The following is a 26,848-nucleotide window of genomic DNA, read 5'->3' as shown; positions in this document are numbered from 1 at the left end:
ATGCAACAGCTTTGCCGGTGAGGTTGCCAGCAGTCACAAGGTGCTGTTTTCCCAGGTATTCTAGCTGAGCACAATATCCATTCATTCCAATGCGGCACAAAACTCAATTGAAATAAATGGGGGTTGTGTGCAGCAGTTGACGGACTTTCCCAAGGAGAAAAGTCTCATGCTGATGGACGTCTTTGTGTTATGTAATGCTCTGCAACTGATGCCGTTTAAGTTAAGCGTCTTACACAATGAGGGTGTCAGAAAGTTGCTTTGAAGAAACGGAAAGCACGTTCTATACAATAAATAAATGCCAAGAGCTATGAGCAGAGCTCTCTCCTCCCCCCCTCCCCCCCGCCGGAGGGGCTCCCTAAACATTGTCAACTCCAGAATATGCTGGCTCAGTCAAAATGCAACCCACGAAGCTTCTCTTGCTGCACCATTGCCCTGCTGATTCATAATCTGGCATCTTTCCCCTTACAACCTCTCGATTCCTTTCTTCTTAGTGTTTGCTTTTCCAGTGTATGACAGTGACTGGAGTAATAAGTGCAACAGCAATTAATTTTGCCTAATGGCAAATTATAAGCTGATAAATTCTCTGTGCCATGGGTCTCGGCTATGTAATGCTGCCATATTTTGAAGAGAGAGAAAAGAGAGAAAAGAGGACACATTTGCCGACTTCTGCATTTAACTATGGATCGCTATGACAACTCTACCCATGAAAAAGAGGACATATGGCTACCCTAGATGTCTGCCAGTGGATGCTTTCACAGACAGGACTTTCCCCTCTCTGAAAGAGCCACAGCACAGCCTGATGAAAGCGACACAAAACCCACCTTAACTCCTTTGAACGTCCGCTCTGTGCCTGTTGGACCAATCGCTTCCACTAGGTGGAAGCATTGCTCCTTTAGCATAATTTAGCAATGTTTAACAAGCGCAAAGCCAAATACAGCAGCGATAACTACCTTGCTAAGGCAGTTCCATACTTCTCATTGTTTTATGTCATGCCGGCCTTATGTACAGCTATTTTAGCATCGCCAGCAGTAGCTGGCAAGCACTGTGCCCGCTGCATCGAGGTTGACGGAAGGCCTTCCTGCTTGAGATATAGCGAAACGTGGCAGGGATGATGAACGCAGCATTGGAGCAGGGCCCTGGTAGGAGCTGAGAAGGAGGCAGGTCTCCCATGGTCCTCGAGAGCCACAACTCCCCAAAGCAGGAGCTGCTGATCCTGGCTAGTGCCTCTTGACAGTTCAGGTTCCTTAAGTTGGTGGAGCAGGTCACCCGAGGTAATAAGAATACTAACCTCAGCGCTCCCAAGAAGTGGAAACCCTTCTTCACTCAAGGTGTCCCTGCTTTTCCGACACCAGAGGGCAGATGCATGCATCATGATTTCCTGCATGGAAACCAGTATGACTGACGGCCCTTTGTGGACGCTGTCTTCCCGGTCAGCTTACCCAGGAGGAGGAGGAGGAGGAGAGGGCTGAAATGTCATATGCTGCACTTCAGGGTTTCAGACACACCCAGAGCACTGAGGCTTCTTCTCTTGCTCAGCTGTCCATGCCTCCCTGCCCCTCTGCCTCCTCCCTGGCCTCTGCTCACCCATCCTTTATTTGACTTTGGGTTAAGCATCCCTGCAGTCCCAGGGACTGCTCTTTTTGCTCTGCCATTGGCTCACTCCCCACACCCTGGCTGCCTCTGGGCCAATGGGATTGCTAGAAAGCACAGCTTCTGAAATGTTTTTAACTCACCCCCTAAAGGATGAAGTACCTTGCTCAGTTGATCTATACATTTTATATTTGAATTGTTCGCTATGTGCAATTGTTTAAACTGTTTTTCTATATGTAGTAGTTTTATCACGTGTGGACAGTATTGTAAGTCATTCTCAGATGCCGGATAAGGAGAGATTCATAAATGAGAATAATAATACTGGATACATAAATGAAATAATGATGTTCTTGAGGAGCATAGGAAGCTGTTACGATAGTTACACTGTTTTAAAAATACAGTTGAAGCAATTTACAATCAGAAGAATGAGAAGGGTCCTAAGACATCACCTATAAGGAGATTCCGACTAAACATCAGGAAGAACTTTCTGACGGTAAGAGCTGTTTGACAGTGAAATGGTCTCCCTCAGGAGGTTGTGGACTCTCCTTCCTTGCTGGGTTTTTTTTGTAGCAGAGGTTGGATGGCCCTCTGTCATGAATGCTGTAGTTGAGATTCCTGCATTGCAGGGGGTTGGATTAGATGATCCCCAGGGTGCCTTCCAACTCTACAATTCTATGTACTTATCTCAGCTGTAAAAAGCCAGGGTAAAGAAATGCTTCTTTAGCATATGCTGAAAGCTTTGCTAGGTGTACCTCTATGTGGAGGGAATAACGCAGCTTAGGTGCTGCCACAGAGAAGAATCCCTCCCAGATAGCCACCCTCCCACCCCCCAAAAAACCACATTTGGGGGTGGTGGAATTTCCACTAGCACCCCCCAAAAAGAAGCATTGTATGAAGAAGTTCATAGACCTGGCTTGGCACTGACTGCAGGCTTTGCACTCTGGGCAAGGTATGGCTCACAACACAGGCTTCCCTGAAATACCCGTCAGCTTTAAATTTTAATCCAAACCAGGCTACAGGGTGCTTTCTGAAGAGGAGATGGCAGCCTCCAGCTTCCTATTGCACAGCATCTTGCCCTGAGTCTCCCTCCTCCCTGCCATCTTCTCCTTGCCTGCCTTTGTGGGAAGAGGAGAAGCAGGGAGTGTTTGTGTGGCCTAAGGGTGCCCTCCCCATCCCTGCCAGCTCTCGCAGGCCAGCTGTCAGCCTCCGCGGGGAGCTGAATGCTCTTCTATCCGTTGGCTCGGCCTCCGAAACCTCTTCCTCCTGCTGACGCTTCTCCCAATTGAACTCTGCGCCCTGCCTCCCACCGGCCCCTAAATAAAACGTCCCTGGAACGAGGTGCTGCACCTGAGACAGCTATATAAATATTGACGGGATGAGAATAGCTCCAGGCGGAGCTGTTTTTAGTGCTGCCTGAGCTGCTCCCTGGCCTTAACCACAGAACATCCCGGGCCAAGGGCCTGACACGTGCTGAGGGAGCAGCTGGCAGGGAGGACCAGCTCGCCTCCTCCGCTCCGCCTTGTGCCACGTTGGACTGGCAAACGGGCGTGCCCAGCCCAGGCAGTCAATGACACAACAGCTTCCCAGCCTTGAGCTGCAATGGCAGCAGGGCTGAGTGCTCTGTGGGCAGGTCAGAGGAGGAAGAGGAAACACAACAAGCAGGTGCAGGGGGAAAGGATGCTCTTATTGCCATGGGCAAAAGGCCTGCAAGGGATCTAGGGAAGGAAACTCTGCAGCTTAGTAGGAAATGGTGGGTTTTTATTTATTATGTATACAGTCCTGGGTTTAATTTCCCATTGAAGATTTCAAGTATTGGGGCTGGGAGGGTATTCCCCCCCCCCCAGAGACCCACAAAGAGATGCAGCCAGTCAGCCCTGGGCTTGATGGGTCTTTGGGAAAGCAATAAGTAAACACGTGTCCAGAGGAGGGCAACCAAAATGGTCAAAGGCCTGGAAACGATGCCTTATGAAGAACGGCTAAGGGAGCTGGGCATGTTTAGCCTGGAGAAGAGGAGGTTAAGGGGTGATATGATAGCCATGTTCAAATATATAAAAGGATGTCACATAGAGGAGGGAGAAAGGTTGTTTTCTGCTGCTCCAGAGAAGCGGACACAGAGCAATGGATCCAAACTACAAGAAAGAAGATTCCACCTAAACATTAGGAAGAACTTCCTGACAGTAAGAGCTGTTTGACAGTGGAATTTGCTGCCAAGGAGTGTGGTGGAGTCTCCTTCTTTGGAGGTCTTTAAGCAGAGGCTTGACAACCATATGTCAGGAGTGCTCTGATGGTGTTTCCTGCTTGGCAGGGGGTTGGACTCGATGGCCCTTGTGGTCTCTTCCAACTCTATGATTCTATGAAACACAAGAGGGATTAATTCCTGCCCGTCCAAGGTGGGCCATTTGACAAATATGGATGAGGGTAAAGCAGGTGGCATTCCTTTCTACTTTCGAGATTCTCCAATCATTCGTCCTGCTTTGTGTGCCATGTCTGAAGTGAGCTGCGCTAAATCAGTGGGGTGACAGGGTCCCATTAGAAGCCATGTGGGGCCCCGAGATATTTCCTTTGCACATGCATCTGCACAGGCAGGTCTGGCTCTTGATGGATGAGTCCGAAGGAAGCGGCCCAGCTGGACTGGGGTGGAGAAGATGGATCTATGCTTCTCTGCAATCCTTTGGAGAGTCTTCTTGAGCAAAGCAGAGCCATTTTCAAACTGGCCAGCCTGCTATATTTGCAGGCTAAGCTGTGAATCGGCTTGTTCTCCTTTTCTTATGCAGGTTGTATAGGTTACACATATATTTCCTGATGTATTAACCACTTTCCATTGAACAACAGGTTTATTTCCTTGCTGTATGATTCACTGCTTTGAATTCATTGCTTTGAATCATAACCAGCATCCATTCTGTTCTTGGCTAAACCACACAGGTCCGTGGTGTCACCAGATTCTCTGTCTCAGGTCCAAAGCAGATGTGATGTGAGTCACCTGTTATCAACCACCCAACACCCTTTTCTTGGGTTAAATGCACCTGTAAGGGAAGGAGTCATTTGAAAGCAGGCCATGATGGCTCTTGAGGAGGGGGCTAACATTTCCCCACACACCACAGCCCCAGTAAAAACCCATCCCCGCAATTGCAGTTGGCTGTGAGCAGCAGGTAGGGGCAGAAAAACTGATACCCATGTATTTCCTGTCTCTCCTTCTCCCACCCCCATGGCTAATAGCAGGTTGGGGGGATTGAGATCAGAGGTGCTACATGTGGGAATCTGGTTAAGCCCCTTACCTTGCACTATGGCTCTGCTTCACCCTTTCAGCTGTGTTTAATAAATGGGAGGCCTGATCAAGAATCTCCCTAATCATGTTTAAATTGGTCCTCGGTGCATGTAGGTTTGTGTAGTATTTTTGTTGTAATACTATTGGATGGCACTCAGCTAAGTTTTAGTCAGAGTAGACCTTTTCAAATTAATGGACATAACTTAGTCATGTTCATTAATATTCAGTTAATGATTGAATATGTCCATTAAAGATGACATACTGTAAAAAAATTTTTTTTTTAAAATAATATCAGTGGGTCTATTCTGAGCAAAACACAGCAGAATACCACCCAATGTGTACTGTTTTTATGTTGCATGCTTCCTAGTGCTCTTTTAAAAATATTAAGCTTGTGAGTTTATAAATGTTTTAAATAAATAAAACAACAGCAAATCTATTTTCCATTAAAAAAAAATGCTACCTTTTGACCTCAGTGTGTATCTCTGAATTGCATTACTGTGGCAATGAGGCATGTGTGTAAAGCTGGAGCAAAAAAAGAGAAGTTAATGCCGATCTGCATTCATAAATTTATTATACCTTCTTGTAACTCAGAGCATGAGTATCAGCCCATATTATTCTGGCATGTTCTTTTGTCTCTGAAACTAATTTGATGCATAGCTAAGCTAGAATGTGTTTTTAATGCTTCCTTCATCTTATATACATGGTTTTATGTTCTCTTCTGTTGTTCCTAAATAACCATTTTTGTTTCGTTTGTGTGATTTGCCTTGGTTATACAAAAGCTCCGTCTTCCCGCGCAGCCCTGGATTTAGACCTGCGGCTGGGGCGACGTGGATTCAGATTCCCAGTTAGCTGCAAAACTTTTCTGAGTGACCTTGGGCCAGACACTGTCTCTCAGCTTAACCTACCTCACAGGGTCTGTGTGAGGATGAAAGAGGGACTAAACTCCTTTAGAGTAAAGGCAAGATAGAAGTGCTACAGAAACAACAGCATTAGGAGTAAGTATGAAAGTTGAGCTTGGAATCTCCAATGTTGCAAAGAAATAGATGCTGCTGTGATTGAGTTAACCAGATTTACCTGTGTTGAGTTAAAATGGATGGTAAAGTGGTGGCAGCTTGGTTGAGATGCCATTGAGGAATTGGTTCAGCTCACTCCTTTTTTTCTATGCTATGACAAGTCACTCAGGAGAGTGGATCTGATTGTACGAAATGTGCAAAGCATCTGAGCTGGATCAAGACAAGCATCCCTGATATTTGCAGATACTTGGCCAATGACGTGTCCTGGCAAATCTTCCCAAAGCTGGCAAGACGGGCAGGGAAACAAATGATCGTCAGCCCACGTGGCAGGAAGAGTGTCCCTTTCTGGTTCAATGATGCTTAGGATGGGCAGAGCCTCCCTTTGATTCACCCCAGCCAGCAATCCAAAGGTCATCTATCTTGCCTATTCTCCCCATGTTTTGCACAGAGCAGCTGCCCTGCTGCTGACAGCTCTAGGTCAAAGGGAGTCATTTTTGGAAAGATCTGGTATTTTGGCAGTTGCTCGTGCCTTGACATCATATAGCCAGAAGCCACATGCTGGGCAGAGATGCAGAAAGTGTGCCACTGCCAGCCTCTTGGTTGACCAAGCTGGGCACAAGTGGGTAGCCACAGGACTCTGCCAACAGACACGGGAGGATGCTCCCCTGTGCCCTCCTCATAAGAAATAGGGGCATGATTTTTTTCTTCCGTGGTCTCGGTCTTTCCCTGCAAAGGATTGCCAGAATGGTGAGCTCACAGGGGTATTTGGGGCCATGCTTTTTCTGGCTCCTCATGCCAGGAACCTACTCCTTAAACTCTAAGCAAACAGCCTGTAGCCACTGGCACATTCCTGCCTGGGATGTGGACTACAGCATGGGCAACGCTACTTCCTGTTTATTTCCAGCCTTGTAACGGGGCTAGTTGCTGCTAGGCGGAGGCCACAGACCGTGATGGGCAGGGCCAGGATGAGTCCCAAGAAAGTGTTGCATGGGGAAGGCAGCAGCCCAAGGAGACACCTTGCAGGAGTACAGCTGTGGACCGTGGTTAAGGTGCCTTGGCAGAGCTGTCAGAATAATCCCAGGAGCGAGAAGAGCAGAGCTAAATTAAAGCTGGCTGCAACTGATGAGTCGTGCATCTGCTGATGGCGTCCATCTGTCTTGGGAGACAATGGAGGAGTGTGCCTTTGGGGTGGGGTGAGATCAAGCTGTTGGACAGTTGCAGCTTCTGCTGTGGTTGTAGAGACCAATGCAGGAGAGACATGTTTTGTTGCAGCTGGGGCAAATGAAGTTGTGCTGCTGCAGATGCACCATGGTGTTTCTTCTCTCTGTGCTCCACCCAGCAGTCATTTCTCCTCTGGCCACTGCTGTTGATACAAGACCTGACCGTCTGTTTCCAGGCACAGCAAGGGATTCCCACTGGGTGGGGTTGATGTTGCCAGCCTTCATGTCACGTTTGCAGACATCTTTGCAACACAGAGTTGGTCTGCCAACTGGCCTGGGGCCAGAGGCCAGCTCCCTGCAGAGCACATCCTTGCTCTACATGGAGTTCAGAAGTGATCAACAATCAGGGAAACGAGGTCTGTTTTCTGCTCCCATGTTTCTTTCTGTTTTGGAGTGGTGCCTGTGTCTGTGTGACCCTTAATAGAGCCTATTTTAATGCATTTGTGCACACATCATACACCCACGGTCATGACCTGCAAATATCCTCACATGTTGCACAAGTGCCCATAGGCTCACTCTTTTTTTAAGCCCATAAAATTGACACACACATTGAAAACAAAGCATGCATCTTTTTTCACGCAGCGAGCCATTAATCTTCGCAGCTTGCAGCTAGAGGGCCAGCATTCCTAAACACGGTTAAAAGACATGACTAGGCAAAACGAGGAGGAAATGGGAATATCGGTGGCTATTATTAAGCAAGACAGATGGGAGAGAGTTGCCCCCGTTGATGGTGTCCCCAGTCAATCAGCTTCTTGAAGGTGGAAATGATTGACACAGAGAAGAGCTCTCTATTAGTATCTTGAGCTGTTATCCTCTAAAAGCCTTTGCTGGAGAGAGCAAGGAATACCCCGAAGGGACAAATGGTCACAACCTGTAAAGATGAAAGTTTACCCTGAAGCCATTTTGCAAGCAGAAGAGGAGGTCTTTTCTCTCCCCCCCCCCAATATAATAGCACTTTAATAGTTGCTACTAGGGAGTTTACTGGGAATTTGGGGAGCAGATTTATATGGAGACAGATCATTGGCCCATCTAGTTCAGCATTGTTTACATCAGGGCTGGGGAAACTTCTCTATCGAGAGTTGAATTGCCACAGGCAATGCCAGAGTATGAGCTGTCTGGGCCCACGTGTCAGAGATGGATGGGGCTGGAGCCAGTGTTAGGTGGGGCTGGAGTCAAAAGGTGGTGGATCACCCACTCTTGCCCTCCCTTTCTTGCCATCAGCATGGTATTAGGTCAAGGGCTGCACGTGGCCCTCAAGCTGACCCTTGGTCTACACAAGCCGCTATCAGCGGTTCTCAACCTGTAGGTCCCCAGATGTTGTTCGACTACAATTCCCATCATCCCTGAGCGCTGGCCTTGCTAGCTAGGGGTGATGGGAGTAGTAGTCCAACAACATCTGGGGACCCACAGGTTGAGAATGGTTCTCCAGGGTTTTGGTCAGGAATATCTCCCAGTCCTTCCTGGAGATGTCAAGAATTGAATAGGTATAGGACCTTTCTACAGCCAAAGCCTGCACTTTGCCACTGACCCACAGCCCCTTCTCTGGCATTTCATTGGTGCATTCCTCTGTCAAGTGGAAGCATGTCCCTAAGAGCAGAGGGGGCTCTGCCCCCCCAACCTCAGCCTGCCTTCTAACCAAGCAGGGGCATCTCTGCTTGTCACTGGTTCTGGCTCCGCCTACTGTTGGTCTCATGACGCCTGCCCCACCAATCCCAATGGGCACTGCACCAGCCACCGCAGCCTATTTGCACATAGTGGAAGAGGGCAGAACTAACCTTGTTGCTAAGGAATTACATGCTGCAGATGGGGTATCCTTAAAAAAATGCACCAGAGAAGTAGAATTCTGAATCTCCAGTGGAACAATAACAGCAAGAAAAACTGGAAGAAAGTAGTTTATATTGGCACAGCATTCACAATGTCTTGGGGACCATTTTCTCTCTCTCCCCTACCCCAACAACAAGCTGTTTCAAAGATGGGAAAGGAACCTAGCTTGGGGAGAAGGCCTGGGGGAAAGGTTACAAAAGAAATACTGCCGGATGAATCTATTGATTCTCCTTGCAAATGCCTCCACATTATAATTAGACAACAAACACATTTGCTGAAGTAATGCACAGTTCCTCCCTGTGGTGGATAATGTGAAAAATAAGTATGTTTAAGATTAGTCACAAAGCAAACATTCCTCACAAGGAATGAAATTATCCCTTGAATGAGCATCATTGCAGGCTTTTTTGTTTGCATAAATGCCATTGGATCTCTCAGTTCTACAAGTGGGCTCATCTTCCATCAGGTCTTCCCGGATAAATGAAACAGAATCACCGCCTCAGTTCCTCTTTTTCCTCTATTCAGCCTGAATGCATCTGTGATTTTCTTGAATATCCTAAAAGGAGAGGCGTCTAGTCTGTGGACTGGTGAATTCCTTTGTATCACCAGTTCTGTTATTATAGAGGACGTTCGTGGGAGAATTACATTTTGCAATCAAAGGGCATATCTAGACTGTTGCTATTTTCGGGTGGGATTCCATCACACACCTGCAAATTCAGGCTGTACAATTAAAGTTGACTGGGAGGTCTTGTGCGACAAACCCACATCCTCAAATGGTCAGACTTTTTGTGATAAAGGGAAGTACTGGTAAATACTCTGGAAAGTGTGGAATAACACTTGCTTTGATGCAACATCATCTAACTGCCCTGAAAACAAATAAGAGCGGATGCTCATTAAATAGCTGATACTGTCTAATATCCCCACAAGAAACCAGGCTGGTAGTTTTTTCTTTTAAAGGGTTGTGTGAAAGTGCCCTTAGAAGATTCTTGGTCCTGCGATCTTTTGAAGGGAAGGGTTGTGTGAATAACCAGCAGCAAGCTGTTTTGGAGATTTGCAATTTTGTTGAGCAGACAATTGTTGTAGGTACAACCTTAGGTGAGAATAATTATGCAGATGAGGACACTGTGTTGAGATGTAATTTGGTGCCGACCCTACCATTAGGCAGAGTCAGGCAGATGCTCAGGAGTGTGGAACAGACAGAGGTGTGCAGAAGGCCACATGACCAGCCCTGCACCCCACCCTCAGGCTAGCCTGGTACCGTCAGATTCAGTTGAGGGCATTGCCATGTTGCCAGTGTGGAAGAGTCAACTGCCAATATAGCTGGTTTCCATGCACTGACTAGGAGAAGGCACCATCTTGTCTTTCCTCAGGCAGAAAAATGTCTTAGGCAGGCTTTGATGTAAGCTGACTCCACATCCAAGGCCTGAGCATTTGAACCCTGCATTTCATTCTTTTCACAGCCTTCGCTCTCTTGTGATTAGGCAGACTCTCACATGAAAGGGAGCAGAGAGGCAAAGATCCTCTTCCTTTGTTGGAGAGAGAGAAAGAGAGACAGAGAGAATCAGAACTGCTACCTGTGAAACCTAATGTGAGATCCATCATCCGTAGCCTTTGAAACACAGGCTTCTTATTTCCTTTGGAGAACAATTTTGGGGAAACAACTGCCTACCAGGAATCTTGCTTGGTTTTGTCTGAAATCTAAAGATTTCAAAACTTGAGATGGCAGAGCCTTCAAGCTTCTGCTTAGTGAAGTTAAGGAAGATGGTGAGACTTGGCTGTGGCCACGTGGGCATTCTGGGACAGAGCTAAGGTTTCCCAGGGATGTTGATGGGATCAATGCAGGAAAAGTTTACTCAGATTCCAATCCTGCTCCAGGAGCGATGCCAACTATTAGGGTGTATCAGGAGCAAGTCTGTATTGCTGCTGCTTTAGCTTCCTCTACCCTTCTTCAAAAGAGAAACCTTCCACACACACCCAACAGGCCAGAGAGCCTCTTGGGTTTCCCCTTAAATATGTGGCATAGCTTCTCTCTCCAGCCCTGGTCATCCAACAGGGTCACAGGATGCCCATGCACTTTGGGCCAACTCAATCCTGGACACGTAAGGTTTGGAGAGGCACAAACACAAGCATTCAACTGGCAGCATCCTGGCAGGGACTTCCCCATCCTCCCTGCAAATCACATTGCCCTTTTCTCTGCCCAGATGCCCTTTCAGGAGGATATCCAACAGGTGAAGTCTACCCCAGATGCATCAATGCTTCAGCTGTTGAATTCTTCTCTTGGCAGCTTTCAAGACTGGGCTGGTGAACCTGTGAATCATAGAATCGTAGAATTGGATGGGACCCCATGGGCCATCTATTCCAACCCCTGGGCAAGCAGGAATCTTCTTATTGGACTCTGGCTCCCAAAAGCCGGAGTCAGCAAGAGCGATGGTCAGGAATGATGGAAAAAGCCCTCCAACACCATCTGGAGAACCACCAGTTCCCCAGCCCTGATTTAAACGCAAAGGGACCTGCCCAAAGTGTCCCCCCCCCCCCTGAGATGGAGAAAGCAGCGGCAGGCTGCGGCCACCCTATTCGTGGGCACTTTCTGAAGGCCCCCCCTCCCTCTTGAACATCCAGGCAGTCGAGGCTCCGTCCTGCCCTGCCCCTTCTCGGATCTGTCCGAGAGCCAGAGGGGGCGGCCGCCACGATAAAAAGGCTGGACGGGACGGGCTGCGGACAGAGCGGACGAGAGGCGGCAGCGCGGAGACAGGCTCGTCTCACCTCTCGCTCTCTGCTCCGCGTGGACATCCTTGTCGGGATCGACGCCGCCTGAGCGCCCGCAGCCCCTGCGCTTCTCCTCTCCGGCTCCGTCGCTCGTGGCCGCCAGCATCGCTCACTTGTTGCCCCGTCTCTCCTTCTCCTGGACTGGCTGAGCCGCGCGTGCACGTGAGTATTCAGACGGAAAGTCTCGCTGGGGAGAGAGGTTTTGCGGGACTGGCTCTGGATTTCTGGGGAGATTTATTATTTTGGGGGTGGGGGAGAGGGGGTGTCCCCTGCAACTCTTTTCCCAAAAAATTGGGCGCGTCAGTTATTTTGCAAGACAGAACCCCCCCCCCCCCAAAAAAAAACACACCAGGTGGTAGAAAGTAATGGAACATGGATCTCAACAGCAAGTGCATTCTGTTGATTTTGAGGGGGGGGTGTATTGGGAAAATAGCGATAAAAGAGGGGAGGGTCCAGCAATGTTTCCTTTTCTCTCCCATGAGGGGCTTGAACTAGATCGGAGTCTCTTCTGATTCTGTGAGCTCTGCATTCTCAGGTGAAAACACTGACAACCGCAACCCCCGCCCCCCCCAAAAAAACCACCCAAGGCAGCGTCTAAATAAAGGAAAAGCAGACAAACAAACATCTCAGCTCTCTGAATTGGAGGTATTCAGCAGAAGATTATAAGTCACCATCCCGCGCGTGTGGGTGGCTGGAATGTTCTTGCCTCAACCTGTTCACATCTGTCTCTCTGTCCCTCCACATCTGTCTGTCGGCCATCCATTCATCCTGGAGGAACGGGCTGTGCGTTTTTTTGTTTTGTTTAAACCCTGTACGGTATCAGTGTTAGGTGCTTCGCGTGGGATAACTATCATCATTTCCTGGTCCTGAATTTTTTGTTTTGGCTGTTTTCACACACACACTCTCCCAAACGAGTGTTGGTTTTTAAAATACTGTGTTACAAGTCACCTTGAAAGTCTCCAGTGGAAAAGCAGGATATAAATGTTTTAAAAAATCAGTCGCAGTAACTAACAATAGAAACCATTTAACTGCATAGTTTTATTCTGTCTTCATTTGTTCCTAGCATGATGGCATGGGAATAGGATGGGAAAAACTAACGTGATGACTCTGGACTACAACTCCCATCATCCCTAGCCATTGGCTGTGCTGACTAGGGCTGATGGGAGATGGAGTCCAACAGCAACTGGAGGACCCTGTTGTAGTACAATATCCAGTCTTTTGGGAAGGACCAACCCTGTTAGACTTGCCCAGCCGCTTTCCTTCTCACGCTGTAACTTTGTGTGTCTGTAATGATACCTGATCAAACATGGTTTCATTGTAGCAGGGAGTTCCGCTGACCTTGTTCCTTACCCAGAAAACTATGTTTCCACTAATCAGGTTTCTCATATTTCCCAGGTCTTCCAGTCATCCTTGGACCCACGATGCTTTCTCATCTCACCTTCCTCCTGCTGGCATCCCTGGCTGGGCCCAGCTGGGCCCAGCGTCCACAGATTCAGCTGCGGCTGGTGGGGCCCAGGAGCCAAGTAGGCGAAGGGCGGCTGGAAGTGTTGTACAATGAGCAGTGGGGCACCGTGTGTGACGACGACTTCAACATCCATGTGGCGGGCGTGGCTTGCAGGGAGCTGGGCTACGAAGGTGCCGTGAACTGGGCGCACAGTGCCAAGTACGGCCCAGGAGATGGTAAGGAGGAACTGGAATGGGGGGACATGGGGTGCTGCTGCTGCTGGGCTCAGATTTAGATGGGTTTCATAATAGAATCATGGAATTGTAGAGCTGGAAGGAACACGAGGGTCATCTAGTCCAACCTCCTGCAATGCAGGAATCTTTTTGCCCAATGTTGGGCTTGAACCTACGACCATGAGATTAAGAGTCTTGTGCTCTACTGACTGAGCTATCCTGCAGATGTCAGCCTTCTGACCTATTCCCAGTTTCCAAGCTGAGGACCTGCAAAGAGAACCTCTGAGCAGGTACAGAGAGCACTGTCTTCACTGTCAAGTAACCACAGTCCACATTAAGATCATGGGCCCTTGTTTTCAGGATCTGAAATGCTGCTTCCAGGCCAGTCTGAGCTGTACAGAACATTTCCTTTTTAGAAACGAGTGCTTTGGTCAGGCTCTAGCCTTCTTATAGCTCCAGTGTCACCAAGGGCTCTCAGTGGGTGCAAGATTTGGTTTGGCACACCTCAGTTAAACTGCTCTTGGCAAGGGGCACCATAAAGAGCAGGGCAAGTGTGCCACCTGGAGTTTTTTAGAAGGACCTCCCTGCTAATGGTTCACTTCAACCCTGCTCAGTGTTCCAAAGTGCTGGCTGCCTTGCCAAGGGCACAGAGATGCCAACCTGGAGTGGCACCAAAGGTGGAGAAATTGCTTTTGAAAATGTGCTTGTCTGTTGGCACGCACATCTGAAATGTACGTCACCTCTTGAACCTATGCATCCAGGTCTAGGGGGCTGTGAAATGCCAGACCCCCTCTATGATGCAGTGTATTTCGTTCAGGCTAATTTATATCCATGGTGCTTTTTTCTTTTCTTTTCGGTCAGGTAATTCTACTGAAAATATCTCAGGTCTGAAAATATCTCATGTTGCCGCAGATAGGCTGGCATCCGATTAGCACAGTCAATCTGCCCAGAGAAATCTGCATGATAAATTAAGTCCTTGTTCTAATGTCAAATGCCTTGGTGTTGTGCTAATGGGAAGATTTACCTTAGCAGGGATGGGAAAAACACCCCCCCTCCAAACTTGAACCCCAACGTTCACCATCCAGAACCAGGTACAAAATAGTGGCTCCAAAGAGGCAGATATTTATTTATAAGCAGCACAGAAATCTGGTTTTGGTACCCAAACTGAACTCAGGGGTCTTTTTGCTCCAAAATCATCTCCATCTTTCCACCCACCCTCAGCAGCCTCATTTAGAAAAAGATAGGTGCTTTTCTTTTACAGTACAATCCTATACATGTTAACTCAGAAATAGCTCAGTGGGACTTGCTCCCAGAGAAGTGGGTACAGGAATATGGCGTTATCATTCCTGTTTCCAAGCAACTAAAATTGGGAGCCAATAAACCCTTGATCACCTGCTGAAGATCACCCAGGGGTCTCCTACCGGTAGGTTTTTGTCTGCTTTCTGCCTACCCCTGCCTTACAGTATAAATCAGAGAGTATGGGTTTTCCTAGGAAAGTGGCACCTACCTGGAGGAAATCAGGCTGTGACAGCCATGCTTGGAAAAAGAATAGCTAGGAATCCTTGTTCTGTCTATCCATAGGCCCCATCTGGCTGGACAACATGCGCTGCTCTGGCACAGAAAGTTCCTTGGCTGAGTGTGAATCCAATGGCTGGGGTGTGACAGACTGCAACCACAACGAGGACACGGGCGTGATCTGCACAGGTCTACGCCGATCCAACCCAGCTACGGCACGCATCCAGGTGAGGAGCTCTGCAAGAGGGGCTTGGAACAGGTGTGGACAGCCTTTGACCCGCTGAACGATAACTCCTATCAGTCATGGCCAGTTGGCCAATGGGTAGGGATGATGGGACTCGGAGTTCAGCAACATCTGGAGAGCTAAAGGTTCTCCACATCTGGCTTAGACCCACATCTCAGGCCTATTTGCTTAGATGTGAGCCGAACTGAGTTTCATAGTACATATTCCTCAGTAACTGGCCATAAATCTGCAGCCTAATGGGAGACAAACCCAACCTTGGAACATGTCTCCCCTCATCTGTGGACGGGTGAAGTAACACGTACCATTTCTTTTCTTTTGCGCAGGACTCCAGAGTGGAAGAGGTGCGTATCAAGCCAATCCTGGCCAGGGCCAAGTTGGCTTCCCCCATCACAGAAGGCGCCCTGGAAGTGAAAATCCACGGGCGTTGGCGCCAGGTGTGTGATGCCGGCTGGACGCGCAACAACACTCGAGTGGTGTGTGGGATGCTGGGCTTCCCCAAGGAAGGACGAGTTGCCACAGGCTTCTACAGGTCAGAGCTGGTGGGGGCTGCCCAGGTGGAAGGGCAAGTTGCCTTGTCAGGGCGCAGTGGTGCAGATGCGGCTGAGAAAGCGACAGAGGGCACCCATGATGGGAGACAGCTTGATGTGCATGCACAAAGGGTGCATATGCATCAGTGCAGGATGTTTGGTGGGAAAGCATTTCGTGCATAGGAACACCGGAAGCTGTTTAAGTCAGATGATTAGGTCTGCCTTGCTTGCTATTGTTACAGAAACCTGGCACCTGTCCCACACGGGATCTCAGGCGCCCACACAGATTCTGTGTCCCTTTTGAGAATAGAAGACACAGCAGAGGATGTTATGCTTTAAGAAATAGCATTTATTCGCCTGTTTACACCTTCCATCTGCATGGAGGAGGTTCAGATCCTACAGCATGGTCCCCAGCAGTGCAGGCAGTCTTTCCTTCACCCTCACCAATATTTTCCCTTCCTCCTCTTTCTTCTTCCCAGAAACCCCTTGCCCTCCCCTGAGCTGTTACCCTGGCAACCTTCCAAATCTCCAGTCTCTGGTCACACCTGGGACAAGGAGTTGTTGATGACCCTCAATGGCTCTCTAACTTTTATTATTTTTCTTTTTTTATAACACAAAATATAACAACTTTTCAAACAGAAATCAAATACTTTTGCTCCACCGAGCACACAACTTCCCTCCTTCCCTTCAACTGGCTTCCCAATTTCTAATAAATTGCATGCGCATTTCAACTGCCAGTTTCTGTCCTTCAGTATACATCAAGTTATTTTTTGGTCCATGATCAGCTACTATTTTTACGTTACGTTACAAGATTTATTTCAGTCCTGCTAGTGTCTTCACATTTTTGCAATAATCTTTCAAGTACTCAATAAATTTACTCCAATCTCTTTGGAATTTCTGGCCGCCTTGGTTCCAGATCCTAAAAGTCAGCTTGGCTAACTCCACATAGTCCATCATCTTCGTCTGCCACCCTTCAATCGTTGATAATTCTTGTGACTTCCACCTTTGGGCTAACAAAATTCTTGCTGCTGTTGTGGCATACATGAATAGTCTTTGATCTACTTTTGCAATTTTGCAAAAATTGCAAAATGGTTCTCTCTTGTAATGCTCACAGCTCTGCTCTTCTCTCAGCCAGCCAGGAACCCCCTTGCAGCTTATATTCTCCCTTCTTATCACAAAGAACCCCAAATCCTAGCATGTCTTAACTTCTAGGGTCGACTCCACATCTCTAACACTATTGTCTATGCTGACTGACAGTTTCGGGGAGGGAAACTTTCCCAGCCCTACCTTAGAGATGCTGGGGCTTGAACTGGGGAGCTTCTGCTGCAAAGCAGGTGCTCTACCATTGAGCTATGGCTGTTCTCACATAGAATCATAGAACTGTAGAATTGGAAGGGACCACGAGGGTCATCTAGTCCAGCCGCCTGCAATGCAGGAATCTTTTGCCCAACCTGGGACTTGAACCCACAACCCTGAGATTGAGAGTCTCCTGTTCTACCAACTGAGCTACCCCAGAGTCTTATGAAGTATGTGATTTGGGTTTTTTTTTTAAAAAAAAAACACCATTTTCACAATAGTCCTGCATACACAGGTGACTGGTGCACATGAGTGGCTTTCTGGGACACAATGGCCTCTCTATGTCTTGCCTCAGTGTCCATTTTTGTCTCTCACGACTGTCCTGTCCCATTCCTGTGGCTTTGTGGGATCTGACCATGCCCCCCCTCACGTGCTGGTAGTCCCACGTGCCCCTGTTTTCTTCTGCTCATCTTCCATGCTCCACCCACCATTCTCTCTATAAATATAGCCCTGCAATGAGCAGGTGTGGGTGCCAGGGCCATCTCTCTGGCGGGATGAGCCAAACCGCAGTGGGGTAATTACAGAGAAGGCTGGGGCTGGCCCAGGCAGCTTCTCACAGAGGAGAAGGACCTGCTGTTTCTGGCTCTGAGCCTGGGAGGCTTCCTCCCCAGACCAACCTATTTCTTGCGGGCTGTGGAGAGACTAAGGCCCATCTTCCCAGACCATGAGGGTGAGGATTCAGCTAAAGATGCCAAGGTCCTTGGTACAGCTGCACAATCTTGATTTAGATTACCCAACCTTTTCTGTGGCTGCTGGCACTCTTGTACCATTTGCCACAGCTCTGGAATTTGTTTACAGGAGAAACCGTGCAGCTTTCCAGGACTCCGGTGGTGGTGAGGGCATGACAACAGTAGCAGCATCCAGTTGCTCTTTGAAATGTGGGCAGCTCCCCCAGAGGGAAAAAGTGGGAGAAAGGATGGGCAGTTGGATGAATAAGGCACTGGCAGGGGTTTTTACTTTGTATTGTGTCTTTTAAATTTACTGCTGTTTTCTGTGTTGTTGGTTTTTTTAAATATTTTTATTACATGTCATACATTGCTTTGAGATGTGTGAGAAAGGTGATAAATAAATAAATTGTTATGACTATTAGTAATAGCAGTAGAATAAGTGTTTAGAATCTATGATGATTAACTTTTTGATAAAGAACCCACCCAAACAAAAAGTCAGTGCTTTTTTTCTTAAAAAATGTTTAGGGGTACTCTAATTTTGACTCCAAAAATAAATAAATCACCATTTTATAGTTCAAATCGGGAAAAATAAATACAGTAAATGGACAAAAGTACAAAGATACACAAGATGTTTAGAGGTGTGCGTACCACTGCGTCCCCCCAGAAAAAAAGCACTGCAAAAAGTGTCAATAGAAAGCACATTTGGGTCTCTATAGAAGTGGTAACTCCAGTCACACACCATGTGCTTGGTGTTCTCAATACCACTCTCCTGATGCACTGATATTCAATCTTCTCACCCTTCAGGAAACTCTGGAATCAGAAGCTGAAGGATCCACGGTCCAGGTGAGGATTTCTACTAGTCTTGCTCTTCTGTTCAGCAGTGCACAATCAAAATGTGATAAGAGGAGACTTGGAAATGCTAGGAAGGAGAAGCATCATCTCTAGAGGCCAGAATATGAGATCTCTGCACAAGGCTGACCCCTCTCACCCACCCTGTCCAAAAGTCAGGGTGGGCAACATCTGCCACAGGCTCAGAGCCAGAAGTGAGATGTGGGTCTCAGGGATTCCTTTGCCCCCCTCCCCTTTCCCTGCTTGCTCCCAAGAGTTCGTAGCATCAAATTTTTGAAGCACCAGCAAAGGTTGTGAGAGGAAAGATCATTTGGGATGGGGTCCACGCACCTCCCTATCAGCTCCGCCTTTTAATTTTACAGTTTAAAGAGCCTGACCGCGAACAACACATTTTGGATCCACCGGATCAAGTGCCTGGGCACAGAGGCCCATCTGGGTGAATGCAAGCTGCAGGTGCCTTCCCCAGCTAGGAACCAACCTTCCTGTCCCGGGGGCATGCATGCCCTGGTCAGCTGTATAGCAGGACCACAGGTCCAGCCGAGCAGAGCCAAACTGCCTGGCCAGGCCAAGCCCAAAGAGGTAAGCAGAAGGGGGCACATTTCCCACTGGGCAGAGTCGGTGTCAGACACACCTTGCAAAAAGGATTCCTTTATTTATTTCATAAAATTTAAACACCACTTGGTTGTAAAGGGGGGAAAAACATCTCAAAGCGGTTTACAAAAGATAAGACTATAAAATCAAGAACTAGACCAAAGGCTTCCTATCAAGCGTGGGAGAACTGATGGTGCAGTGGAACTGCAGAATCCACCAGCAATTGCACTGTCATGGCAAAAAACCCATTATTTTCCTCTTGGTCTTCCCTGCCATTGCTACTTTATAAGTCACCCAGTCCTATCAGCCAACGCCTGGGGGGCAACGTCCCTTCGGCCCCCCAATAAAATATTTGAGGGGGCTGCTGCCCCAAAGTTGATGGGCATTGCCATTCAAATGGTGTGCATGTGCCACATCCTGTGATAAGCTATGTGGGGTGGGGCTTACCCGCCCATACCAATATTTTATTCAAGTTGCAGTTTTGTCAAGACAGGCAGGTGCCCTCGTGCCTGCTTTGTCTCATATCCGCTTTTCCACTCCTGCAGGAGCAGCAGGTTCGTCTCCGTGCGGGCGCACAAGTAGGCGAAGGGCGTGTGGAAGTGCTGGTGGGTGGCCAGTGGGGCACCGTGTGTGATGAAGACTGGGACCTGCCTGCCGCCAGTGTGGTGTGCCGGCAGCTGGGATATGGCACGGCACGAGAAGCTCTTTCCAGGGCTCAGCTGGGCCAAGGTGAGTGGAGGATGAGGCTATGCAAGCATTACAGGGGCGCTTCCCTCGTCCTATGGGGGAAGGAGAGACAAGGAAAGGACCAGTTCTGGGCCGGGTGTCCCTCCCTCTAGAAGACGCCACAAAGCCACACAGTTTGGAAGGGGAAAGGGAGACCCATGGAGGGTGGCAGAAGGAATCTTTGGTGATGGAGAGTGTGGGTTGGGGAGAGAGATCCAAGGGACTGTTGAGGCAGGGGAGGAAGAAGAAGAAGCAGGGAGAGGAAGAGCCAAGCAAAACATCCTGCTGGGATAGCTCAGTTGGTAGAGCATGAGTGAGACTCTTAATCTCAGGGTCGTGGGTTTGAGCCCCACGTCGAGCAAAGGATTCCTGCATTGTAGGGGGTTGAACTGGGTGGCCCTCATGGTCCCTCCCGACTCTACAATTCCATGAAAACAGAGGTTGGGGAAGCAGTGAGGCCAGTCTGGTGACTGTCCATCCCTACTAAAAGCGGCTCCTGTTACAGGCCTGGGTCCCATCCACTGGACAAGAGTGCGGTGCAGGGGCTACGAGCGCTCGCTGGCAGAGTGCCGCTCCCAAGGGGCGATGCAGACGGGGTGCCGTCACGAAGCAGATGCAGCTGTTCGCTGTAATGTGCCCCGGACAGAAGCTCGGAGCCAGGTAAGACCCGATTCCTTGGGGGCACACAGGGAGTGAGACAAATAACACGAGGAGGGGAATCAGGTGTTATTCTTTTGGACTCTGGTAGCTGAAATGACACTTGCTGGGCCCAACGTTCAGGGCTGGGGGGCTGGAAAGAGGCTGAGGCCCATCTCAAGCCCATGTGAAGACAAACAGCTGCCACTTGGTTCATCCAAGAGGTGAGGTGCTCTCAAGCCTGCATCCCTTAGTCACTGGGCCCTTTCCTTCTCTGAATTCTTAGCAGCGTTCGTAGGTACACCTGTGACCCAGACCTTACTACACTGGAATGATCTAGCCCATTAATCCATTTCCCTCTTCCAGGTACGCCTGGCCGGTGGGCGCACTCCAGAGGAAGGCGTGGTTGAGATCCTGGTTTCCAAGGGAGGTGCCTTGCGCTGGGGTGCCATCTGCGGGGAACACTGGGGACTCCAGGAAGCCATGGTCGTGTGCCGGCAACTGGGGCTGGGCTTTGCCAGCCATGCTCTCCAGGTGAGTTCTTGCACCCAGAGCCAGGTTCTGATCCTGCCTTGAGCAGTCAGCTGCACGTGGCTCACTTCCTCAGTCGCACGGATGGAGGCTGAGGCTTTCTGTCCAAGCATCCAGAGCCGGGGAGGAGTTGAACAGGGCGCCCTGGAGCTTGTGCGAAGAAGAAGGTCTGCTTTGCACCCAGCGCTCCCAGGGTCGTGTGGGGTTTTGCTCAACAGAATTGCCCTTGTTCTCTTTCCAGGAGACGTGGTACTGGCAGGGAAACTCTGACGCTGCCAAGGTGGTGCTGAGCGGCGTGCGCTGCAAAGGCACCGAACTCTCTATCCTGGAGTGCCAGCACCATGGGCCTGTGCACTGCCCGTCCGGAGGGGGGCGCTTTTCTGCCGGAGTCACCTGCACCAGCAGTGAGTGGAAAGGGAAACAGACCAGCATCGGTGACAGCGCATGACGTGATATGGCAGCTACATCTGCAGGGATGTAGCAGCCATGTAGAGAGTTAGTGTGGCATAATGGTTAGAGTCTTGGACCAGGACCTGGGGGAGCAGGGTTCGAATCCCTACTCGGCCATGAAGCTCTTTGGGTGACCTTGGGCCAGTTGCCTTCTATCTCTTCGCCTAGCCTACCTCACAGGGTGGTTGTGATGATTAAATGGAGAAGAGGAGAACCATGAGATCCTTGGAAGATAAAATTGGCATATAAACATAAAAAAAGAGAGAGAAGCATAGTTCTGTCCTGGGGGAAGGCAGATGGATTCATCTCTGGCCAGGCCCAGACAGAGGGGGGGCCATATGGGCCACTTGGCCTGGGCCTCCGATTCCAAAGGGGGCCTCGGTCAGCATATTCATAATCACAAGAGGCCTTGAAATAAAATTATTTGTCAGCATAACTTTTGTGAAAACTATTTATATACTTATGTATTTATAAGACTTCAGTCATCCCCAGGGTAAAAAAAAGGGGAGGGCACATTATCTACCTGGTCCGGGCTTCTGCCTGGCTCTGCAAGGCCCTGTCTCTGGCCATATGCCAAAGCTGAGCCAAGGACTGCAGCGCTGAGTTCAAAGGATACAGCTATTAGGGAGGTGCTTGGGAGGGAGCAGTATGGCAGATCAGGGTTGTCTGTCCTCAGAGTTTAACCTCCCACTACACACACAGTCGGGACAGCGGGACACCTCGTGTAACTTTGGACCTCTCTTTGCAGCTGCCCCAGATCTGGTGATGAGTGCCCAAATGGTGCAGGAGACTGCCTATCTAGAGGACCGCCCACTGAGCATGCTGTCCTGTGCGCACGAGGAAGGCTGCCTTTCTGCCTCTGCCGATCGCATGGAGTGGCCCTACGGCCATCGGCGCCTGCTGCGCTTCTCCTCGCAGATCCACAACCTCGGCCGGGCTGACTTCCTTCCAAAAACCGGGCGCCACGCCTGGATCTGGCACCAGTGCCACAGGTAGGGGGTTCCCTCTTGACGCAGCGCTGCCACTCCTGCCATATTCACCGCTAGCAGAGGGATGCAGGTGCCCTATGGAGCACGTGCAGGATTTGGAGCTGGATGCCAGAAACTGATTGTCAGGTTCTCCCTGCTATGCATATGCGGTCCAGACTTCCTTTCCTCTCCCCAAACCCAGTGGCTTCCTCTCCTTGTGAGATGAGGCTCACGTGTCCCAAAGAGTAGCATTTACCCCCGGCGAGATGTTTTGTGGTGCAAGCGGAGTTTGTTGCATCTGGGAAAATAGCAACGTTGACACCAGGCTTGTCATTATGGGTGAGCGGGGTTGCAGAGCTGTAATAGTAGCTCAGCCGACAGCCCCGCCTAATCCTCCTGCACTGACGGGCTTCATGGATCAGCAGATTTCTGCTCCCCACTCCAAAAAAGGGCTCCAGTGGCCGCTGCCCAGCCCAGCCCAGCCCACTTTCTCCCCAACCCTCGCCTTCCCCTGATTGCACAGCAGGCTCCTGATGGCCCTTCCTCCCACAGGCACTACCACAGCATAGAGGTTTTCACCCACTATGACTTACTGACTCTCAATGGCTCCAGGGTGGCTCAAGGACACAAAGCCAGCTTCTGCCTGGAGGACACCAACTGCCCAGATGGTAAGTGCCAAGAGGGTGCAGGGGAAAAGCCAGAATCTGGGGTTGCCTCTACAGCTGGGGTCCCCCAACTTTGTTCCGAGCCACTTCCGCCCCCGCCCCGTTCCATAAAGTCGTCTCTAGTGCCCTCTAGGTAAAGGGTAAAGGGACCCCTGACCATTAGGTCCAGTTGTGACTGACTCTGGGGTTGCGGCGCTCATCTCGCTTTATTGGCCGAGGGAGCCGGAGTACAGCTTCTGGGTCATGTGGCCAGCATGACTAAGCCGCTTCTGGCAAACCAGAGCTGCGTACAGAAACACCGTTTACCTTCCTGCCAGAGCTGTACTTATTTCTCTACTTGCACTTTGACGTGCTTTTGAACTGCTAGGTTGGCAGGAGCAGGGACCGAACAACGGGAGCTCACCCCTTCGCAGGGATTCGAACTGCCGACCTTCTGATCGGCAAGCCCTAGGCTCTGTGGTTTAACCCACAGTGCCACCCGCGTCCCTCCAGTGCCCTCTACCTTACCCTTAAAAAACATTATCCAGAACTGAGGTTTGCATGACCCACTAAGGAAGACAATAGCACAACAAAGTTCAAAGGCTTAAGTCAGCAGGATAGCTCAGTCGGTAGAGCATGAGGCTCTTCATCTTAAGGTTGTGGGTTCAAGCCCCACGTTGGGCAAAAGATTCCTGCATTGCAGGGGCTTGGACTAGATGACTCTCATTGTCCCTTCCAATTCTATGATTCTAAGTTATGCAGGCAAGCAGCCCCTGAAAGCAGAGGACCTCGGTAGTGATGCAGGGCAGGCCTTATTCTGTATCAGTGCATTGAGAACCCAGCCTATGGTCATTCCCATACAGGACAGCAGCGGCGCTTTGCCTGTGCCAACTTTGGAGAGCAGGGTGTCAGCGTAGGCTGCTGGGACACGTACAGACACGACATTGACTGCCAGTGGGTGGACATCACCGATGTGCCAAGTGGGAGTTACATTTTCCAGGTAAGTGGTGGCAAGTGACAGGGATGGGCAGGTGGACCGATCTGGACACACAACATCCCCTTCCCACGATAGCTCTCTGAGCCACGCTTACAGCAGTCTCTGCCCTCTGCCCTACCAGGTGGTTGTGAATCCGAAACACGAGGTAGCTGAGTCGGATTTCTCCAACAATGTCCTTCGCTGCCAGTGCCAGTATGATGGACACCGCATCTGGGTACACGGGTGCCACACGGGTAAGAAGAGAACAGCGAGGGAGCCTTGGCTATGGCCAAAGCTGGGTGGGGGAGATGCGCACTGCAACAGCACTGCAGAACATGCATAGTGTTATGATCTGGGGTTGTATGACAGCAAAAGGTGTGGGCAGAATTTGGGTCCTCAATGGGAATGTAAATGCCCCAAAATACATTCAAATGAAGGAAAGCTACTGCATATCAACCCAAGCAAGTTGTGTTTCCTTTTTCTGGTTAATTGGCTATAACTTTTTATAGAATACAGATAATTTTACAAACTTTGTTGCATTACATTCTTCATTTAATTATCTTTCCATTGATATATATTTTATGGTATTACAAAAAATAAAAGTGATGTTATGAGCCATCAAACCTTGGAAATACACTTTTTCCAAAAGGTTTCCAAAAATTTGGCCACTAATGTATTATTATTATTATTATTATTATTATTATTATTATTATTATTTACCACCCATCTGATTGGGTTGCCCCAGCCACTCTGGGTGGCTTCCAGCAAACTATAAAACACCATAAAACATCAAACATTAAAAACCTCCCTATGCATGGCTGCCTTCAGATGTCCTCTAAAAGTCAGATAGTTGTTTATTTCATTGAGATAGGATGGGAAGGTGTTTCACAGGGTGGGCGCCACTACCGAGAATGCCCTCTGCCTGGTTCCCTGTAGCTTCAATTCTTAAAGTGAGGGAACCGCCAGAAGGCCCTCAGAGGAGAATCTCAGTGTCTGGGCTGAATGACAGGGGTGGAGGTGCTCCTTCAGGTATACAGAGCCGAGGCCATTTAGGGCTTTAAAGGTCAGCACCAACACTTTGAATTGTGCTTGGAAACATCCTGGGAGCCTTTAGGATTGGTGTTATATGGTTCCAGCGGTTGCTCCCTGTCACCAGTCTGGCTGCCTTATTCTGGACTAGTTGTAGTTTCTGAGTCACCGACAAAAGTAACCCAAAGCCACTGTTTCTTCCTCTCACTTGTAGGCGATGAATATGGAGCCAACATAGAATGGGATGAAGAGGCACAGCAGAGACTAGCCAGCAACTTGGTTTGAGGCAAATGCGGTGCAAGGAATTCAGGTTCTCAACTGTTCCTGGGCCCAGAACCTGCTCAAAACTCAGAGCAAACAGCAGATACCAGCTGGCACAAAAATGATAGCTGAAAGGATTGTCTCCCTGCCTCCCTGCCTCACCACCAGCCTTGGGGTGACATGCAGCAGCAGCAGCAGCAACAACAACTATCCTTGCAGTGCCTGTTGCCCCTTGCCTGCTTATCACAGCCCAGCCTGCACGGTCCGCTTCCTATTTTTACAGAGGTTGGCAGCTATGGACAAAAATGGGGCTGAAATGAGCTGGGAGGCTATAGAGTCTTCTCTCTCCACCCCCACCCCTACCCCACCCAGGCCAAGAAAGTAGCACTGCTCAGAAGAGGCCCTTTCCTCTTGCCTCTCTGGCAGATGGGCACGGGAGCAGCCCAGCCCAGAGCGACTACCTCAACCAGCTCCACCCGCTGAAGAATTCTGCCTCAGGAACCCACGTATTTGGGGGCGGCCCTGTTTGCTGGCTAGTCCCACAGGCATCCCCACCTCTACCACTGGCACGGAGGAGCCACCTTCCTGCCCACGGGCACAGAACCCTGTGACGTATCTCTGAGTCCGAAGGAAACCAGGCGTCTGGGCCCTTGCCTGCTACACGCTCCAGCCGGGACGTTCTTGAGGCTTAAACTTTAAGGGATTGGGGAAGAGGGTCTGGTGCTATCTGTGGAGTTATTTAATGTGCAATGGACTGTGATGGCCAACAGCATGGAGGGCAAAGGCCCTGTGTAGGGGGGGGTCACTTGGTCACCTCAGGGAAAGGTCCTTGACCCCACTCCACCAGCCCAAGCGCCAAGGGCTCTCCGTCTCCACATTTCATAGAGCTTGTTCCTGCCAATAAAGGTTGTTGTGTTTTGTTTTTTTAAAAAACTAGGCAATGGTGTTTGTGTGACTGAGTCATAGAGTGGAGTAAAAACACAGAGGTATGCAGTGCCTCCATTGGGGGTTGCTGCTTCTTTGCTCTTCCTGCAGGAGGCAAGACCACAGGGCAAGCAGAGAAATAGCAGAGGAAGGCAGAGGGGTGGGGGACTCTGATGGCAATCTTTCAGGGGGTCACATGCCCAGAAGTGGGTGGGGCCAGAGGTAAAAGTGGGTGGGGCAATGAATGTAAACATCACCTATGGCATCCCTCTCCTCCATCCACACAAGAGTTCCAGGACACATTCCAGCCACTGAAAACCTCAAGGAGCAAAGTGAGAGAAGGTTGTGGCCTGAGAGTCCAAAGGGCCAAACAGAGAGGGCTGGGGGTTGCAACTAACTGCTGGGCCTAACATTCCCCATGCCTGGAGAAGCACTTCAGGGTTTCCCAAATTCCAGCTGTTTTTGGACTACAATTCCCATCATCCCTGACCACTGGCCCTGCTAGCTAGGGATGATGGGAGCTGTAGTCCAAAAACAGCTAGAGATTCAAGCTTGGGAAACCCTGCCCTACTTCACGAGCCACAGCATTTATAGGACAATC

At 49.5% G+C, this 26,848-nt stretch overlaps 1 protein-coding gene across 2 annotated transcripts; it reads left to right on the top strand.

Moving 5' to 3' along the window:
- Positions 1–351: 351 nt before the first annotated feature.
- On the top strand, positions 352–26,256 carry LOXL4 (lysyl oxidase like 4). Of its 2 annotated transcripts, none has more exons than XM_083740043.1 (15): positions 352–2,083; positions 13,071–13,355; positions 14,934–15,094; positions 15,435–15,640; positions 18,467–18,505; positions 18,874–19,090; positions 19,648–19,831; positions 20,334–20,488; positions 20,831–20,998; positions 21,237–21,399; positions 22,194–22,437; positions 22,966–23,081; positions 23,921–24,057; positions 24,176–24,287; positions 25,277–26,256. In XM_083740043.1, the coding sequence occupies exons 2-15, from the start codon at positions 13,097–13,099 to the stop codon at positions 25,345–25,347; spliced, it is 2,232 nt and encodes a 743-aa protein (XP_083596169.1). In that variant the 5' UTR covers positions 352–2,083; positions 13,071–13,096; the 3' UTR covers positions 25,348–26,256. The 2 variants fall into 2 exon arrangements, with proteins under 2 accessions (XP_083596169.1, XP_083596168.1); XM_083740042.1 differs by lacking the exon at positions 352–2,083 and adding an exon at positions 10,470–11,837.
- The last annotated feature ends 592 nt before the right edge of the window (positions 26,257–26,848 follow it).

The sequence above is a fragment of the Podarcis gaigeae genome, assembly GCF_964106915.1.
Source record: "Podarcis gaigeae genome assembly, chromosome: 5".
Taxonomy (NCBI): domain Eukaryota; kingdom Metazoa; phylum Chordata; class Lepidosauria; order Squamata; family Lacertidae; genus Podarcis; species Podarcis gaigeae.
This window is presented reverse-complemented; position numbering and strand designations above follow the sequence as displayed.